Raw genomic sequence first — 20,575 nt, forward strand, 5'->3', positions numbered from 1 at the left:
ATTGGAAACCACAAATAGCTGGTATGGACAAGTCAAAAGATGGCATGGCTCAGAAACTAGAAGCCTACTTGATGCTTTGAGTGCTGTATACACTGATCCACTGTGTGTATTTCTTCTACCAGAGACAATTTTGCAGCCTGTGATCTCACTATCTGGTGTAGGTTTTAACATTGATTAGCGTTATGTAACACACCCACACAGTTTAATCAATGCCATCAAGGTATGAGAGGCTAGCAGTTATGTATTGCAGAGAATCCGTTCACTAGGGACCAGTGACATGAGAGGCACTTCATGGACAATATTCATTAGGAACTTTTCTTTAATATTGGTTCAGCATACATAATGGCTGCCTGTGTTAAATTCTTCATTATACAGAGTACCTTAATGTTAAATCGTATTTGTGGGTGGATTTCAAGTTAATACCTAGTAAAACATATTTAATAAGGAAAAATAACAAAACAAATCCTCCAGGAACTTGATGAATAAAAAAGACAACACAGGGCACACAAATACTTTTTATGATCTCATCCAGTGCAAAACAACATCTAAGAGCAGTCAAAATCACTTCTACATCCTCCTAAATGTAGTGTGGGCCTTCTCCTCAATTAGAAGAGTCTAAAACAACAACTGTTACTTTTGACATGGTTAAGGTAACAAAAACTGGTCCTGACATCTTTGACAATAGAAATAAAACACATGCTTGGAGACAACTTTTTCGGTAGACATACTGGCTACATAGAAACGGTGCCTTTTTTGTTTTCTAAAAATGTAACCTTTATTGCCATCAAGCTTCATCCTCTCCTTCTTCCTCTTCAAATTCTCCTTGCTCATCTGCAGTGGCATCTTGGTACTGTTGGTACTCTGATACCAGGTCGTTCATGTTGCTTTCGGCTTCAGTGAATTCCATCTCATCCATTCCTTCGCCTGTGTACCAGTGCAAGAAGGCTTTTCTGCGGAACATAGCTGTAAACTGCTCCGAGATTCTCTTAAACAGCTCTTGAATGGCTGTGCTATTGCCAATAAATGTGGCAGACATTTTGAGGCCTCGTGGTGGAATGTCGCACACTGCAGTCTTCACATTGTTGGGGATCCATTCAACAAAGTAGCTGCTGTTTTTATTTTGGACATTAAGCATCTGCTCATCCACCTCTTTCATGGACATTCTTCCTCGGAAAATAGCAGCCACTGTGAGGTAGCGACCATGGCGGGGATCACAGGCTGCCATCATGTTCTTGGAGTCGAACATTTGCTGTGTTAATTCTGGCACTGTCAATGCACGGTATTGCTGACTGCCACGACTAGTTAGTGGGGCAAAACCGGGCATAAAAAAGTGCAGTCGTGGGAAAGGCACCATATTGACAGCCAGTTTTCGTAAGTCTGCGTTCAGCTGGCCTGGAAAGCGAAGACAGGTTGTTACCCCACTCATTGTAGCAGATACGAGATGATTGAGGTCACCATAAGTAGGTGTTGTTAACTTTAAAGTGCGGAAACAGATGTCATAGAGGGCTTCATTGTCTATGCAGTAGGTTTCATCTGTGTTTTCCACCAACTGGTGCACAGAGAGGGTGGCATTGTATGGTTCAACCACTGTGTCTGAGACTTTGGGTGATGGCATGACACTGAATGTATTCATGATTCGGTCTGGGTACTCTTCCCTAATCTTGCTGATGAGCAGTGTACCCATACCGGAGCCAGTGCCACCACCAAGTGAGTGGGTCAGCTGAAAGCCCTGTAGACAGTCACAGCTTTCAGCTTCTTTCCTAACCACATCTAGAACGGAATCCACCAGCTCAGCTCCTTCTGTATAATGACCTTTGGCCCAGTTGTTTCCTGCACCACTCTGTCCTAAAAAAAGAAGAAAATAAATAGAATATAAGAATTTGTTTGCAATTTAGTGTCCCATATTGAATGGAGTTGGCATCTTATTTTGTTTCAGAAGAACTGTTTATTAGATCTCTTGTGTGCAAGTCCGTTTGAGTATGATTTATCAGAAGGGAACCCAGATATCCTTTCAAAGTAGCAGTTGATAAGTTTAGCTATTAGTTCTAAAAGTGAATGAGCTCCACTGTACTTTTTTCATAGAAAAGATTTTCACTTAAAGTGATTTAAAGCAAGCATGAGTATGTTGGCACTCGCAAATCATTTAAAGTAGCCACATTGATATTTTATGATTTGTGTATTGTTTTCATATCCAAAGTATCGGCCACGGATCATTTCCTTACATTGGGGACACAAGATATATGCACAACAGGACCATCACAAATGCATTCAATGCAGACATGATCTATACATTGCCTGGGGAGTTATTAGGTTAAACTGAAGCAGCAATTTCAACTGTTTCAGAAAGGTTTTTGGGAGCAGCAAAATGAAAGTGGATTTTAATTTTAGCATAGTAATAAAATGATAGTCAGTTATAGGTACAAGTTGGACAGGTTTGTACTAAAATTGTATTTTTCCTGATCCAACACAGCCATCTGCATAACTTCTAAGCTTTATAGAATGGAGTGGTAGAGCCAGGAAAATCTTGGGAATACTAATATTAGAGGTGGGCATGAATTTCTGGAATTTTAGGGTAACTGTCCTTGAGTGTAACATTTATTCTTTCAAACAATGCCCGTCGCAAACTGCATGGCATGGTCTTATCAGGCTTAGGAGGAAGTGCTTTTTTCTGCTTTGATTTTTATTTTAAAAAAAATATTTTTTTTTTATTACTTCTACTTTTTGGCCTAATGCAGTGAGTTAGATAGATCTCGCCTGCACACTAAAATTATTAGACCTGATGCTATTTGGACCTAAGAGCTGACTGCAAATCTGTCTAACAAAAATATGTTTACAACCAGAGCAATAGTATTTGCTTAATTGGTTCAAATCAGTCAACCCTCTCAAGGAAATGATGAATCATGTTTTCATTTTGCCAGAACCTGACTAGGAAATGCTTACGTTAACAAATTGTCAGATTTATTTTTTTAATTCTCTGAATTAACAGGACATTTTATGCATTGTAGCTTCAACATGAAAGTCTGGCACTGATACATATTTTCTATGATGCTGGTGTTTATTATGCTAAATATATTTCCTAGCTTACCTCCTTCAGCATATATTTTATTGTAGCAGATTAAATATTTACCAAATACAAAGTTGTCAGGTCTAAATATCTGTCCAAATGGTCCTGATCTTACAGAGTCCATTGTGCCAGGTTCCAAATCCACAAGGATTGCGCGTGGCACAAACTTATTACCTGTGGATGATAACATAAATTATTCAAAACTATTATAAATCTACATTCATAATGAGAAGTGATCTACAAAGTTTGATGCACCAGTACTGAGTCTTAGCAGTTACCATACATGCTGATTTTAGTTTCATTGATGGAAATACATACATTTACTTGACTCATACATTACAATAACCAACATAAATATTAATATAAATTGCATTACCAGAGGCTTCATTATAATATACATTGATTCTTTCCAGTTGCAGGTCACTGTCTCCATGGTAACTACCAGTAGGATCTATACCGTGTTCATCACTGATAACTTCCCAGAACTATAAAAAAAATAGAAATTATTTAAAATATTTCTTCTCAGTGTTTATAAAATGTATGTGTGTATATAATAGTTATATAGTAAAAAAAAAAACTGAACTATGCCTCAAAATAATACAATTTTCATATGAAAAACATTAAAATTGTGGAAATACGACTAGTGTATTAAGGGTGAAAGATAAAGATCATTGACTAATATTTTTAATAGATGTATTCATAAAAAAAATAAAGCATATTTAATTACTGCTATTAATGAAATTATACTTAAAGATAGGTGTGAGTAAACATTTTAATACACGATTTATTTGTGAATACAAATGTGGTACTACCACACCCAAACGAATAGTCTGCAGATATCTGTTAACAGAGTAAGATGGGAGCAGTTTTTCATGCGTAGTCCCTATAAATTTCTAAGTAATGAAAATTACAAATGGATTGGGAAATAGGATTTTATTTTGTTACGTGACATATACAGAAGACAACAAAACATTGCTTATCCATTAAATATGTTATTTGTACTTATTATTATTACTTATGCTCATGTTTTTATTTGCCATTGCAGACTGTTTAAAATATACTTTGATCATCTAAAATGTGCGACATTGTAACCACTCGTAATGTTCTACGCAGCAACATTACATTAATTCCGTTGGCAAGGCAACACACTGAATACGCTCATTTCAATGCATAGCACAAAAGGCAACCCTTCAGCCCCACAAAGACTCAATACACCTCCCCCACAGCAAGTGATGAAGGTGGCTGTCAAGGGACCCCACCCAACATCTCGCCTATATGGACCAGCTAGAGCATCGTATATGAAAACAAAGGGGGACCATATAGCGAGGAAAAAACAGGTTACTTTCCTATAGGATTAAGTGGGATGATACAGATACAAGTGTCATAGAAAGAGATAGTATATTGTTTTGTAATGTGTCTTCACATAACTGCGAAAAGAATCCAAACGATTGTTTGCATGATAGATGTTTTGCATTGGAGCACAGAATTCAATAATAAATGCCGACATTAGGTGCTTGCCATGCTACGCAGAGGGATATTTTATTTGGGGAATATAGTAAAAGAGGTGTTACGGGTTCCTTCCAGTTGAATGAGAAATCATTGCTTTATTGTGGACGACAAACTACGTTGACAACACAAGGATGAATAATTCATAGGGCAGCCTTATTACTGTGCATAGAAATGAGTAAGGTTGCGCTAGGTTAAACGGACACATAAATTGTGCACAGACTGTTCTACTGGCTGCGATTGCAATCCGTCCCCCTACATATGGCAATCAGCGACTAGAGCCATACGATGTGACGAGCTGTCAATCATCTTACCTTTGCGCCGATCTGGTTTCCGCACTGGCCAGCTTGGATGTGCACGATTTCACGCATGTTTGGACTGTTATTTGGTCTTTGTTATATAGGAAAGCTTGGATGTATTTGATGTTTTCTTGTGTGAATGTTTCAGCCCTTTCTTGTTTTCTGGCTTCCCTGGCTTGGTCCTGTGCACTCCTGTGATGGTGTCTGGGCTGGCAGGTCCCCTTTCTTCTTCCTTATATATGCTGGATAGGGAGGATTCTAATCCCTCCCTCTGCTGCTTTCCCATTTACTGCCACTTGTTTCTGGGCTGGATGATGTAATGGTGGACGGTGCAAAGGGTGGGGTTAGAATGGGGAGTTTGAACCAATCGGATAAATGGACTGAGTAGTAAGGAGTTCTGCATTGTTTGCCCATCAAAGAAAAGAATAAGAGTAGCAGAAGTGGCTGTCATGGGAAATGTATAAACTACTAATACGATGGTGTCAGATCAGTCATGATTGAATTACATTATAGTTTTTAACGTTTTCGTTTATTACCTCCTCACAAAAACCATCATTCACTACTATGTGCTGTGGACCGTGGTGAGGGGAGGAGACTGCAGCTGAGAAAATACGTGAATGATGCAGTACTTGTTCCATTGCAGCTGAGTCACCCCACAGCTTATTACAATGATACAGTAAATCTGGGGTGTTTTTCTAGAAGTGTGCACAGCATTCTGCTCCCTTAGATAGCAACTAAAACGCTGCACCTTTCACCCCTTATATCAACTACCATAAACACTTATATATGAGCTGTATACATTTTAATATTCAAATATTGTAATTTGAAGGCAAATGTCACCAATTCAGGAAATTGCCATTTTTTTCTAAATTAATTCTCTTTAGTTTGCAGCCTGAGATACCTGCATCAATTTGCCTCATTAACAGTCAGTTTCCCTTACACCTGCATTCTCACCAAACTGTACTATGGGTGACTGAGTGTTATGTCCTTACAATTGTCTATTGTGTTATCTGGCTGAGATGCTGTGTATTTTATTCTTGTTTACTAAATACTATTATGCGTGGTCTCTGATATGAGAAGCATTATGAACATGGTTCAAACAGATCTTTACATATATATGTTTTAAGGATAGGCTAGCCGATATACTATCTTAGTTTGTTGGCTGATTCCATCATCTATATATGGTATGTATATACTTAAAGTGCATCTGCTGCCTATGCATGGTGAATCTAATTTATGAAGTACATAGAAAAACTCTTTATATTTGCACCAGTGTGTGTCTAGATTAACCAAGTGCACTTCAAGGTGTTCGAGGAGTAAAGTGTGCCTAGTCAGCTGTCTACCAGGAAAGATGGAACGAGCACCCTTCTGCACTTATAAATGCAAACGCTTCACCCCTTTATCTCATTTCAGTCATTTTTGTTTTGCAAAATTAAGTTTCACCCTTTCACTGCTCCGTAAAACTAGGCACACCATTGCACCTACTCCGTAATTGGCAAGCAACACCCTCAGTCTGCCAACTCTTCCCATTGGCCAGTGCAAATGTCTGCTTTAACGAAAAACACCATCTTTCTCTGCAAAACTTATGCACTTTGGCAGAAATCAAAGTGCATGGCGTCACAGAAGAGTACATTTTTCGTTTTGACAATGAGGCACAGGGAAGGCAGCATTTTTTGTAGGCTGGACCAATATATATGAAAATGGTTATCAATACGTTAGAAGTTAGTGATTTGTGAATATTGGCCATGAAGTGCCTCGGTGTTGGTACTGGTTTGTAGTGATTTGATAGATTGGAATCTCATGAATATCACAAAATGGCTGCCTCCACTCCATGTTCTGTAAGCAATACAGGCATAGGCAAAAGTTTTGAGAATGACACAAGTATTGGTTTTCACAAAGTTTGCTGCTTCATTGTTTTTAGACCTTTTTGTCAGATGTTGCTATGGTACACTGAAGTAAAATTACAAGCACTTCAAAAGTGTCAAAGGCTTTTATTGACAATTACATTAAGTTCATGCAAAGAGTCAATATTTGCAATGTTGATGTTAGTGGTCGCGGCGGCTCCGGGCACCACCGCGACTCTGCTGCTGCTCCTAGTGACGTCCCCGGCAACCAGGGCGTCACTTCCGGTTTCTGTGTCCCGGTTGCCTGGACAACAAACGGGACGCCTTGGTCTCACTGACTCCGCGCCCGGCCAGCTGTCAAACAGCCGGGCGCGTGCGCCTAAGTGTAGGTAGGGCCTGCCCTGCATGTCTCTCAAGTTCAGCCAATCAAGGCTGATTTTGGCTTCATTACTGCTGGCACTCTCTAGACATGATTGGCTGCAGGCTCTGCATATCCATTATACTGCAGCTGAGGACACATTCTGAACTGGGTTCTGATTGGCCATCTGTACTATTTAAGGCAGTGAGGTCTGCAGCCTCACTGCCGGTTATAGCGTTCTGTCCTCAGTCCTGCTGCCTGCTTGTACTATCCGTTTAGATTCCTGCTACCTTAGATTTGACTACCCGTGTTTGACCCCTGCTTGTTTTTGGACCTGTGACCTTTCTCTTTTAACCTTGACCTTTTGCCTGGAATTCGGATTTTGCTTCTCTGCCTGTGAGTTTGACCCTTCGCTTGCCCTTGGATATTGCATCTGTGCCTGTGACCTTTTGACCTTGGATTTCTCTTATACTACAGTCCACCAATCACTCCACGTCTGGGAAACTCCTTTAAGTCAGTATACGCTACTCGACCCTCGGTCGGCCCGCAGCCCAGTCTGTCCCCACCACTAGGGGCTCCAGCGAACACCTGGCCTTCTGAGTAGTTCCCGAGTTTCACTGTACTGACTTGAGAGTTCCTAACAGTTGACCCTTCTTTTTGAAGACCTCTGCAAATCGTCCTGGCATTCTGTCAATCAACTTCTGGGCCACATACTGACTGATGGCCGCCCATTCTTGCCTAATCAATGCTTGGAGTTTGTCAAAATTTGTGGGTTTTTGTTTGTCCACCCGCCTCTTGAGGATTGACCACAAGTTCTCAATGGGTTTAAGGTCTGGGGAGTTTCCTGGCCATGGACCCAGAATTTCGATATTTTGATCGCCAAGCCATTTAGTTATCACTTTTGCCTTATGGCAAGGTGCTCCATCATGCTGGAAAAGGCATTGTTCGTCACCAAACTGTTCTTGGATGGTTGGGAGAAGTTGCTCTTGGAGGATGTTTTGGTACCATTCTTTAATCATGGCTGTGTTCTTAGGCAAAAATGTGAGTGAGCCCACTCCCTTGGCTGAGATGCAACCCCACACATGAATGGTCTCAGGATGCTTTACTGTTGGCATGACACAGGACTGATGGTAGTGCTCACCTTTCCTTCTCTGGAAAAGCGTTTTTCCAGATGCCCCAAACAATCTGAAAGGGGATTCATCAGAGAATATGACTTTACTCCAGTCCTCAGCAGTCCAATCCCTGTAACTTTTGCAGAATATCAGTCGGTCCCTGATGTTTTTCCTGGAGAGAAGTGGCTTCTTTGCTGGCCTTCTTGACACCAGGCCATTCTCCAAAAGTCTTCGCCTACTGTGCGTACAGATGCACTCACACCTGCCTGCTGCTATTACTGAGCAAGCTCTGCACTGGTGGTGCCCTGATCCCGCAGCCGAATCAACTTTAGGAAACGGTCCTGGCACATGCTTGACGTTCTTGGGCGCCCTGAAGCCTTCTTCACAACTATTGAACCTCTCTTCTTGAAGTTCTTGATGATCCAATAAATGGTTGATTTAGGTGTAATCTTACTAGCAGCAATATCTAATATATATTGCCCGTGAAGCCCTTTTTGTGCAAAGCAATGATGATTGCACGTTTCCTTGCAGTTAACCACGGTTAACAGAGGAAGAACATTGATTTCAAGCACCACCCTCCTTTTAAAGCTTCCAGTCTGTTATTCTAACTCAATCGGCATGGCAGAGTGATCTCCAGCCTTGTCAACACTTTCACCTGTGTTAACGAGAGATTCACTAACCTGATGTCAGCTGGTCCTTGTGTGGTATGGCTGAAATGCAGTGGAAATGTTGTTTTTGGGATAAAGTTAATTTTCATGGCAAAGAGGGACTTTGAAATTAATTGCAATTCATCTGATCACTCTTCATGACATTCTGGAGCGTATGCAAATTGCCATCATAAAAACTGAGGCAGCAGACTTTGTGAAAAATAATATTTGTGTCATTGTCAAAACTTTGGGCCATGACTATACATCTGAGCATCTCTCCAGGTGGAGCTATCTCTCTTATATATAATTTTGCATGGTCAATTAATGAATTAAATGAAATGATAATGTAAGTGCTACCAAAAATCTGCTAATTTTTGCAGAGGTTGTCCAATATTCTACAAAAATTGCATGTAACTTCACCCATCATTTTACCTATTGCATTATATTATTATTCTGTGTAGTATAGAAGTTGTTAGTTTAGAGCAGCTTATTTATTCAGAGCATATCAACTATATAGGGCTAGTAAGAAGCTGCTCACTAAGCCGATAAAAAGGCCTTTCTAAGAAGGAGTCTTACTTTTCAAGCATGCAGTTTTCTGCTGACCTGACCACAGTTTTTCCCCTTTCTTTCTAGTACTGCAGCAAAGGCGGAGCTGTACTCCAGCAATCTCATACAAAGGCACAGAAGCTAATAATGAGATACTGAGACTTCTTTTACTCTGTGCGCAAATGAGAAAGATATATTTTAGAAACAGATGAGCAGTGTCACTCTACAGCAGTGATGGCTAACCTGTGACACTCCAGGTGTTGTGAAACTACAAGTCCCAGCATACCCTTCCAGCAATAAGCTGCTATATATTAGCAAAGCATGCTGGGACTTGTAGTTTCACAACACCTGGAGTGCCACAGGTTAGCCAACACTGCTCTACAGGAACATGCAAATTGTTCTAGTAAAGGTGGTGGCTGTGTAAAGGCCTTTATAACAGTCAATCAATACAATCAAAAGGGGATAACTGTGCTCCACAGTCTAGAATGCAGATTTGGGTTTGTTATATTCTATTGTCTTTAAAATGACGTGGGCTATATACTCAATCTTGATGATGATGATGAAAACACTCTAAAGATATAATATTGCAATCATAATCTGCTGCTCATCTGGTAAACTTGGTAATAATGAATGCACAACAAAATCTGTACTTTATCATGCACAGTAGAATCCGGCATACATTTCCGTCACTGGGGCTTCTGGTTCGTCAGCAGTAGGGTTAAAGGATGAATCATGATGATCTAATCGCAAATTCTCCCTGAGTATTCCTCCAGTATCTATTACAGCTCTGAATCCCGCATCTGGTGTGGCACCGAGTTGTTAACTATGACTGCACACATTTTTACTTCTGCATAATAGGGATTTCTTTTTACTCCTGTACATAAGTAGTTTTCTATACAAATATTAAGTAATATTAATTATTAGAAGTAAAAAATCACGGGGCAATAAATCACAAATGGTTAGGATAAAGATATAAACAGGATGGGCATAAGTCATAAATACTGTAACTATCTCAGATGTGAGTGTTATCATTCAGACCATAACCCATGAAGCCTCCAGCATGTATTTGCTGGGCAGGAAATGATTCATTTTTAGGAAAAGGCTGCAGCAGGTCCAGGAATTACAGTGTACAATAGACTGCCAAAGAGAGCTAGTAAACATCGCTTTGCTATTATCTTTTGTGACTCCACTGTATGAGTGGTTATATAGGGCCTGATGCAGAGTTGGACTCAAAATGAGCATAAATGACACTATAAAGAAGCCAGATGTAAAAATAATGTATTTGTGCCTATAAGCTGAGCCGTGCGCATCTTAAGGTTGGTGCAGGTCGCCATCAGTGGCATATGTGTCTGATTTATTTCCAGCACACGTCACACTTGTGCCTATGTTTTTATCCATTTGTTTTAACTGCAGCAAACACATTAATTATTAGGCATCAATAAAACTTAAAAAGCTTACTAATACGGCAGAAACAACTCTGTCTCATGTACAAACAAAATAAAATTTTGCTTAAACTCTTAACACAAAAGGAAAATATCTGCTTAAGCAATGAAGAAATCTCAAACTGTTTAATATTGCCAAAGGCTGTCGTCATAATCATCATCCGCTATTTGCATCTACCCCTGGCCCCCTAATGCAGTTTTCGTTGGCGTATATGCTTCTTTTCCCTGGTCTGCAGCCGTTTGCAATTGTGCTAACACACTTCTCACAAAACAGCATGCCCATAAGCCTGTGTAATGTGCGTGACATGGTATTGAGCACAGTAAATCCACCTGGTCTATCTAGCAATGATTAAAAACACCTTTTTATAGCACATTCTTACTACTAATTTAAAAATTCTGTCACCACCAGATTTGTTTCAAGAGCTGAACTCATACTTGAAGCCTGAATGCTCCCTGTCATATCTCAAGCTACATTCAAATCTTAAAATCATCTAGAGTTAAAATAATGCCCTGTATTTCAGATATTTAGTACTATTTATAGCCAAGCAAAATTAGCACATTAAATTGTTAAGAACACAGAGACAGAACCATATTTAAATGGGGCTTAATATGAGAAAATACAATTTTCAAAACTTAATATATAACAAAATTATGGAAGCGAGTTTCTTAAAAAGTAAAAGGTAGACATACAGAAATAGGAAAAAAAAGTTTGCAATTTCCTATCTGTTGTGGAAGAATAGTTATGTGGACCTTTTCCCAAATATGGTTGTCTTCCAGGAATAAGACAATGGTGCTCTGGGGTTATAAGAAATCAGTCAACCAACCCCCCTCCCCCCCACCTCGTTCTGAAATCACTCAGAAGGGCAGTGTATTTGCTAAATAGAAATTCTTCTATCTGCCATTTCATTTTTTTGACACATCACAGAGACATAATTTCTAACCAACAAACAGGTTATATCTTCCCACACAATTGCATATTAAATATGGCATTTTTAATTCCAATATTCAGGAAGATATGTGATACTATAGTTTTTTTAATGAGTGTAAGACTTAAGATTGACATATGTCTTAGGTCTAATTCCGCTAATGATAAATACACCTAGAGATATCTGGATCATGAACAAGATTGATGTTTATTTTGATATATGAAATTCTTCTGACCGGTCTTAGATGGTCACAGCACTGTCCTATGGTTGACTTCAAAGACACGTCAGATCTCCTTGCATTTGGTGGGAGCCAGACCATAAACCTAGATGACAAGTTGTTCTTATTTCTATACATCCTGGACTGATTCCAGACTTTTCTAAAATTTAAATAATAATTTTTAGCTCCCTATCAATATACCCCAATCCTCACTATTGACTCTGCAGAAGCAATTCTCCTTTGTGTGGGTGAAAGGGTCTTTGCCATATTTGGGTATACATATACCCCCCACTTTATCTACAATATTTGAAACTAATTTTTCTCCGATATTTCTCCATCTCTCCTCTCTGGCCAAGAACTGGGTTAACTATGAGGTCTCCTGACTGGGTCGCATTGCTGCCCTTAAAATTATGCTGTTACCCAATGTATATTTTTCTGTACCATACCCTATCATCATCATCATTTATTTATTTATATATATATATATAGCGCCACTAATTCCGCAGCGCTGTACAGAGAACTCATTCACATCAGTCCCTGCCCCATTGGAGCTAACAGTTTGTGCTCAAACTGCTAATGGTCTGCTTCCATACGTTAATGATGAACTATGTGTGGAAATAGAAACACCCCCTCCTTACCCATAAATGCATGGCTTTACCTAAATTGCGAGGTGGCCTAATGCTCCCCAATCTATTACAATATCAATAAGCCTGCTTATTGACACACCTACGGGACTGGCCACTCTCTCATGCCTCCAAGCTGTGGGTAGACATTGAAAGGGCCTCGTGCCCCAATTATCTCTTGACTGACCTCCTTTGGACCCCTAAGTCTGCCCGCCCCTCAGCTGCCAATAGACTATTGTCCATCTCCGATGTCATGCAGGTGTGGGATAGGTTAATTATGTTACATACCTTGCTCTCCCAATCCGTAATCTCTACCTCCAAGCCGTATCCAGACTAATTTCAGTTCTGTACCGCTCCTGGAGAGACAAAGGCTCAAATCCCTATCAGATCTGTTTGCACAAAGTCTTCTCCTTCCTTTCACCTTGCTCCAAGACCATTACTGCCTCCCTCCCTCTGAGACGTATAAGTACCTGCAAATCAGACATTGGGTTGCGACCGTCTCCAAGACCTCTTACTCCCTCTCCTCCCTGCCAGCGTCTGTCTTGGATAAATTGACAAAAGGTCCCAATAGAGGGGGGGATAACATTTTGGTACCAGTACCTTCACTCCTTGACCCCCTCCTCTAAAGCCCCAGATCAATTACGTTGGGAGTCAGACCTCTGTCTAACCTTTATCCCACAACAATGGGAAACTATTTACTCAACCTCCCACTGTATGTCTAAATACATCAACCACAAAGAAATGCAGGTCAAACTTCTTAACGAGCTATACCTCACCCTGGATCGGCTACACACTATTTGGCCAAACCAATTGAAACTCTGTTGGCGCCAGTGTATCCCGGTGGCTGACGTTTTTCATTTCAAACTTACCTTTAAAAGCCATCACCGCTTTAAATTTTCCCTGCAAAGTCACCAATTTCTAGCGACTTGCAGGAATTGATGCTTGATACATTTAACCCCTTTTTTGTCTTTTATAAAAATGATTTTAAAGTAAACTGTACATGAAGTGCAGTTTTATAGTCTAGCTTAGTTGCATAGACACTTTCTATGCTAGCTATTGGCACGCATACGTGTACTTTTAATTTAAAGACGATGCTGTGTCAGTCATCACTATAAGTCAGCACTAAGTTACACCTGCCCTGTAGCGGGTGCAAATGATACGAGAAACACAGACCTTGATTTGGCCGTATCTGTGTCAGAACGTCCTTACTGTACATGACCTACGTTAGTCCTCCCCTGTTCCATTTCTCAAGTTATAGGTACTAAAGGCTAAGTGTTATTTGTGCTCAGAGATGGATAGCATGCAATTGCCTTATTTGCCATAATGTCCGTTTCTGGGCATGCACAGAGCTATTTCATGCAAGATACGCTACGCGTTTGTCCAAACATGAATCGGGCCCTATGTGTTTTTCTCACAAAGTAAAAAAATGCACAGCTGAACTAGGGAACAACCCCTGATGCTTGTTAGTAGCACGTTTTACCTGCTGCAGCCTGCCTCTGCAATTCGTTTTTCACTGGCCTGGACATTGTAACTTGCTCTCTTTATTTCTCTGCCTCACTTTCACCATGCAGCTGCTCAGCTCCTGCTCTCTCTCTCTGTGATCCCTAATCTTTCACGTACTACTTCTGCTCTTCACAAACTCTACTTTCCTCCAGTTTTTCTCCACTTCACTCCTTTTCCTGTCTCTTCACTGCTTCCCCCCTACCCCAAATTGTTTCCTTTGCCTTTGCCTTTTTATTAACTGTCCTTAACTCTACCATTATTGTACTACATTGCCTTTACCATTGTACTGCTTTACCATAGTATTGCTCTACCATAACATTGCTGTGCCAAAATATTGCACTGCCATAGCATTGCTTTGTTGTTGTTTTACTACTTTGATTACATTGCCACTGTCATACCTCACTGTGTTTTATTTTTAACTTCAATAGTATTTTATTTTTTCTTCCAGATTTAAAGGATACAGAAAAAAAAATGTGAAGTGGAAGGGAAGGCCAGAAAAAAGAGAGGGGAAGGGGGGGTACATAGTAGGGTAAACACATTACACCGCGTTAAAATTTACAGTACTTAGTACAATAGAGGCTATCAGGTCTGTAGGTCAGTTATACAGCAAGAAAGCACTGTGTTTTATTTTTAATTATCGCTACTGTCTTACTTCCTTTCCACCTCCACGCCATTCCCATTACCTTTATAGTACCACTTTCCCTCACCTAACCTCTCCTCTATCTCATCTCACATCTGCCCTCTTATTGCCATACTATCTCAGTCATACTTTCTACTTTTTGTTAGCTTATCTTTTGCCTATGTCATGCTTGCTCCACTCTCCCTTATCCTCCCTCACTCTTTAATCAGTCCTACTTTAGGACTCTCATTTCCTGCACATCCTCCAACCCCTGTCACCTCTTAGTTACCTTCACCCCCCTCCTGTCTTTCCTCTTCCCCTCTCCCCCCCTCACTGCACTTTGCTCTATGCTACCCACTTCACCGCTACACATTACATCTCCCATCAGTTCTCCTTCACCCAGACTCTCCTTCCTGTCTACCAACCTTGTCCCTACCTTTCGGGATGAGGTCTGCACCTTCTATCCTCACTGCCACTATCCCCTTCTTCACCCTGCTCTATGTGGAGGAAGTCCACACCTTTCTCTCCTCCTCTCCCCCCTGCACCTGACCCTTCGACCCAATCCCATCTCAATTCCTCAACCCATCCTTTTCTTCTGGCATGTTCCCCTCCTTATAACATGTCCTTGTCTATCCCATACTAAATCTAATGGTCACATCTCTGTTTTTATCTTTCTCAACCTCCCTTTAATACAGGTGACCACCCTCTTCCTTTGCAATCTCTCCATTGCATTGGAATTGATGGCACCTCTGTTCTACTTGTTTACCTCCTACCTTACCAACTGCTCCATCTCATCCTGGATGTCCAGGGCTTTCTGAAACTCATTGTAAGTAAGACTAAAATAATTGCCCCACGCCATCCAGACTCTTCCTGACAAGTCTACTTCCTGGGTGTCATCCCCGTTTCCTACACTCCCCATATTCAATCCCTCTCCAGATCCTGCCAGGATCACCTCTGGAACATCGCCATGATTCGTTCCTTTCTCACCTTAGCAATTAAAACTCTCATTCACTCCTTCATAACATCTTGCGTAGACTACTGTAACCTCCTCCTCTCTGGCCTACTCTACCCCTGCCTCACCCCTCTTCAGTCTATTCTCAATGATGGTGACTGACTTATTTTCCTCTCTCACTACTGTACCTCTGCTGACCCTCTTGCTAGTCACTACATTGGCTCCTCATTTCCTGCAGAATAGTTTTCAAACTCCTCACCCTCGCCTACAAATCCCTCAACCATTATGCTCCCCCTGCATCGCCAACCTTGTTTTTACCTATACTCCCTCCCATCCACTCCACTCTGCCAATGACCACCATCTGACTCAGAGCCGGATTTAGACCTCATGGTGCCCTAGGCAAGATATTGGTTTGGTGCCCCCCCCCCCCCCCCCCGCCTCCCTGAAACAATCCATAGCATTATATTTTTTTTAGCATAGCATATACTCCTATAGTTAAGTAGAAGTGTAAACTATGTGCCGCCTCATATCACGCTGCTCCTCCTGCATCACCATGCGGCGCCTCATTATTGTCCCTCTCATCACACTGTGCCCTCCTTTATCATTACACTGCATCACACTACGGCCCCTCATTACTGTCCCTCTCATCACACTGTGCCCTTATTTATCATTACACTGCATCCCACTGTGCCCTCATTAATCATTACACTGCATCACACTGTGGTCCCAGCAGTCCATCGACCCCATATTTTGTCAAAGGATCTACCAGAATTTTGAATTATGCTGGTCATATACTCCATACGATGAATATTAAGCTCAGTGGTCGAAGTGGAAGTTTAGAAGTGGCGGTATGAAAAATGAAAAAATGGTAGTGGGAAGGGCCGTGCTTCCTAGTATGTGGAGATGCAGTCACAAAATGGAACCCGTGGTATATGGAGGGAAAACCCCACCCTCCCAAATAATGGTAGATTACAAAATAAGGTTCAGGGCGCAAATGATGTGTGCCTAAAGCTAGAATTTATTCTGTTTGTGTACATTGATGCAAATAAACATGTTCCGGCTGGAACAAACACATATATAAACAATAGAATGTGCACAGTGCAGAGCACAGTATGAGATGATTGCACTAAGCAATGCAAAAAACAGTATGCTTGGTAAACAAAGAAGTGGCCAAATGTTAATAGGCAAACTGATCAGGGGTATGAGAAAATGACTAAACAGTCTGGGAAAAACTAGTATAACAAAATTGAAAAAAGAAAAAGAGAAAGAAAAAAAAAAGAGTCCAAACACACATGAGTTGGGGCCATAGCCCATAAAATAAAAAGTAAGTGGCTATTCAATGTACGATACTGCCGATATACCTTATTAATGTGTAGGTTCAAACGTCACATGCAGTTACTGTACATGCGATACAGGTTTCCAAAGCACTTACTTCTTTTATTCCAACTGGAGTTGTGGTCCAATCCGGGGTAATGTGTCCCTCCTATAGTCGCGGGTACTCCTTCCTTATCGCCAAGAAGATAGTAAATATCAACAGAAGTCCCGTGTAGACAGTGTTCTAATTTGGAGGTGGCGCATGCGCGCTCCAGATGCCGGCTGGTCCCGCCTTGTTGCTGCCGTGTGTATCGTGTAAATTGTTAAAAACTTCTAGCATGAATTTTTTTTTTTCTCTCCCTTGGGCCCCCTGAGAGCCGCTAGGCCCTAGGCAGGTGCCTAGGTTGCCTAGCGGTAAATCCGGCCCTGATCTGACTACCACGCTGATTACTTCTAAGCACTCCTGCCTTCAGGATTTTGCCAGTGCTGTTCCTGATCTAGGGAATACACTCCTATGTCCTATTAGATTAGCCAATAGTCTTCAAGGCTTCAAACATGCCCTCAAAACTCATTAAAGCCTAAAAGCCATTCACCTTCTAACCCTCTGCCTTTGCTGCCATCTCTACTTTCCACTCAATGCCACCCTTTGTGTTTCTCCCCTCCATCTAGGATGAAAGCTCTCACAAGCAGGACCCCCTTTACCACTGCACCTCTAGGCCGGTCTCCCCAGCACAGTTTGTTGAGCCAGTGCTTCTAGGCACAGGACTGCTTCACGCAGCTTCTACATATCACTTATGCTCACTGTCTTGTCAATAGCTCAATCTGCAATTCTATGTTCTTTGTTTATTCTCTGCTCTTGACTGGTCATTGTATAATGTTTTATTGTGTATTAATATATTATTCATAATTATCTGTGTAGTACTGTAAATAAGTACTCTGTTCACGCACTAAGTTCGACGTCATGTACCATTTGTGGTCTCTGATTGTGCCAAGATTGCAACCTCACTGTACTCGCCTACGTTAGAACACCCCCATCCCATCTATAACTGTCCGAATCATGCAAAGCTACACAAGGCCTTATGCATGCGCCCACTTTGTGGGCATGCGCAGAGTGCTTTCACGCAAGATACACTACACAAACTGGCATCATTAATGACTGCATCAACCACATAGAGTCATTAATGAGGATCAAGACATTGCAATACAGTATATGCACAATTCTACCTATCTTTCCAGCTCAGCACATACATATGTTCACGGTCTACATTAAGCATGGTCATGGGCCATCTGCACATCTGATGAGCGCAGATATTACGATTTGGTATGTGGGACTCAACAGTGCAAAGTTTACACAACTGAAAACATTTCCACTAAGAGCGCTCTGTCTGCATAATTAAACTTTTACATGTTTCATATGAAGACAATCAGATTAATTGTAACTGAAGTGTATAAACTGTAATGTGCAATAAACGTATAACAAGTCAAAATAAATGAATTGGTGTATATGTGCACTATTTTTCTGAAATAGTGCAGAGCTCACTTGTGCTAAATAATTTAGGACACGCCCACATAGACATATATGGCTCAAAGGTTATGTCAGCATAGTAATAACTGTAATAATATTAGATTATCCTGAAATCTCCTGGGTATAGTAAAATAAGCTATGCCAAATGTTAAATAATTATCAAGTCTAATCTAATTTTAGATGTGTTTTAATGTTTGTAAAACAAATGTAAATAATTCTGACACTAGAAACTATGGTTTATAGTGTTGATTTTCATTGCATTGCATTTACAGGTCTACAATCGCTAGTATAAATGTATATCAAGTAATAAATAAATGCATTTAAAACACAAATGGGTATGTGGCAGTATATAGCTAATCTTAATTCTCAACCTAACCAAAGTGTGGTCGTAAAGCACAATTGAAACTCAACCTTAATACAAGTATAAATCTTAACCATAAAATTAGTAATAAAAAAAGTAATAAAACTATCACAACTCTTCATAGAACTCTGATTTGTGTCCAAACCCTATAAATATAAAAAAAAAACAAATCCTAGTATAAACTGTACAGTGGTTTTCTCTTTGTGCAGATTTAGGCTATCCCAGTTTTTGCAAATAGGCATGGAACCAACAATGCAGTAAATCTGATCTGCATTCAACCAGCTTCAAATAATAGCAAGGCAAACTATTGAGTGTATAGTATAATACCACTGACAATGCAAGCAACCTAGCAGCAAACGCAGTCCATTGTATAGAATATAACAAATTATAAAGCAATGAAGAAACAAACCAGGAGATAAAACAGTACAAATCTCAGATTAGATACAGTCAACTTTTATTGCCACTACATGAATTGAATGTCGACAACAATAATAGATTTATGAATCCCAGGAAGAATTTTTATAGATGAGATCCCTATACTCATCTTTGTCGTATAAAAATGCTGATAGCATTATTTTTATTTGCATAACACACATTTAGCCCACCCAATGGTATGGCTTGTGATATGCAAGGGATGACTTCTACCTTTCATCATCATCATCATCATCATCATTTATTTATATACAATATGCTACAATTTCCAGATCTCCATAATCACACTGGCATTTTTACTAGCTTCTAGTGTCACTGTACCCACTGGACTTTTTACTGGCACTACGTTATGTTCTATATTTTGCCTTTATCACAGTTTGGTCTGTGCAGATGCCTTGCGGATCGTTTTGCGAAGCTTGGTTTTGGCTGTTGAAATGTCAGTTTCTGCAAAAGTAAAAAGTTACCGCAAACTACTATTTACAATCATATTTAGATATCCCCCAATTTTAACTTTTTCCCTTTTTCTTATAAAATACTGTGCATTTGACCCTCATTAATATTTTACAAAACTCTTGATAATAGATTATAAAGGAACATAGGTTTACAATGTAAAGAACATCAAGTATCACAGTTTTCATTGGTTTATTGTGGACAATTTGCTTCCATTATAAAATGTGCCTACATAACTGTGTCCCAATGAAAGAAGTGACTGAGGTCTGAATAGAACCACCTTTACAGTGATGTACAAGTCTGTTTGTTATGTGTAGTTATGACAGGTCTGCAGTCTCCTTCTATATTGGGAATATCTCCACCCCTTGAAATTCGTTGGACTATCTCATCTGACAAGAGAAAATGTTTTTGCATTCATGCACAGATTCGATGCATTATTGCAGACATTCTACTTGTAACGCCCTGATCCGTCTATGTATGACCTTACATCTCCCTATTGTTAGGAGGAACAATTTGTTCCTCTCAGTATTCTGAAAATGCTACTGCAATGCAGGTAAAATGTCAATATGTATGGTAACAGAAAAAAGGTTTGTAATGGTTTCTAGTGTCAGTCCTGTTTACATGCATTTTATATGTGTTGAAAATGCATGTCAAACACATATAAAAAAAATGGTAGTGGGTATTAGCTCTAAGAGACATTACAGTGAGAAATTAAAGTTCTAGTATCAATTGCTGTTCCATAAAATATATAACTTTTATAAGAGGGGTAATGTGAAAAACGCAATTTATGTTTGCAGCTGTGTCATTGACTTGTGTAATTGTGGAGAAAGTAGGG

The 20,575-nt window shown here is 40.2% G+C and overlaps 1 protein-coding gene across 1 annotated transcript; it reads right to left on the reverse strand.

Moving 5' to 3' along the window:
- Positions 1–502: 502 nt before the first annotated feature.
- Positions 503–5,120, reverse strand: LOC142158749 (tubulin beta-2B chain). Its single transcript, XM_075212993.1, has 4 exons — positions 4,885–5,120; positions 3,441–3,549; positions 3,128–3,238; positions 503–1,845 (listed from the first exon to the last, which is right to left on the reverse strand). Exons 1-4 carry the CDS (start codon positions 4,939–4,941, stop codon positions 785–787), a joined length of 1,338 nt encoding a protein of 445 aa, XP_075069094.1. The 5' UTR covers positions 4,942–5,120; the 3' UTR covers positions 503–784.
- Between the last annotated feature and the right edge of the window lie 15,455 nt (positions 5,121–20,575).

Source organism: Mixophyes fleayi, chromosome 5, assembly GCF_038048845.1.
Source record: "Mixophyes fleayi isolate aMixFle1 chromosome 5, aMixFle1.hap1, whole genome shotgun sequence".
Classification (NCBI taxonomy): domain Eukaryota; kingdom Metazoa; phylum Chordata; class Amphibia; order Anura; family Limnodynastidae; genus Mixophyes; species Mixophyes fleayi.

Excerpts from the sequence above, each read along its gene's own strand:
- LOC142158749 (XM_075212993.1), bottom strand. The coding sequence starts at position 4,941 with ATGCGTGAAATCGTGCACATCCAAGCTGGCCAGTGCGGAAACCAGATC. Across the intron at positions 3,550-4,884 it reads GAAACCAGATCGGCGCAAAG|TTCTGGGAAGTTATCAGTGA; the intron begins GTAAGATGATTG and ends TTTTTTTTATAG. Across the intron at positions 3,239-3,440 it reads ATATTATAATGAAGCCTCTG|GTAATAAGTTTGTGCCACGC; the intron begins GTAATGCAATTT and ends TATCATCCACAG.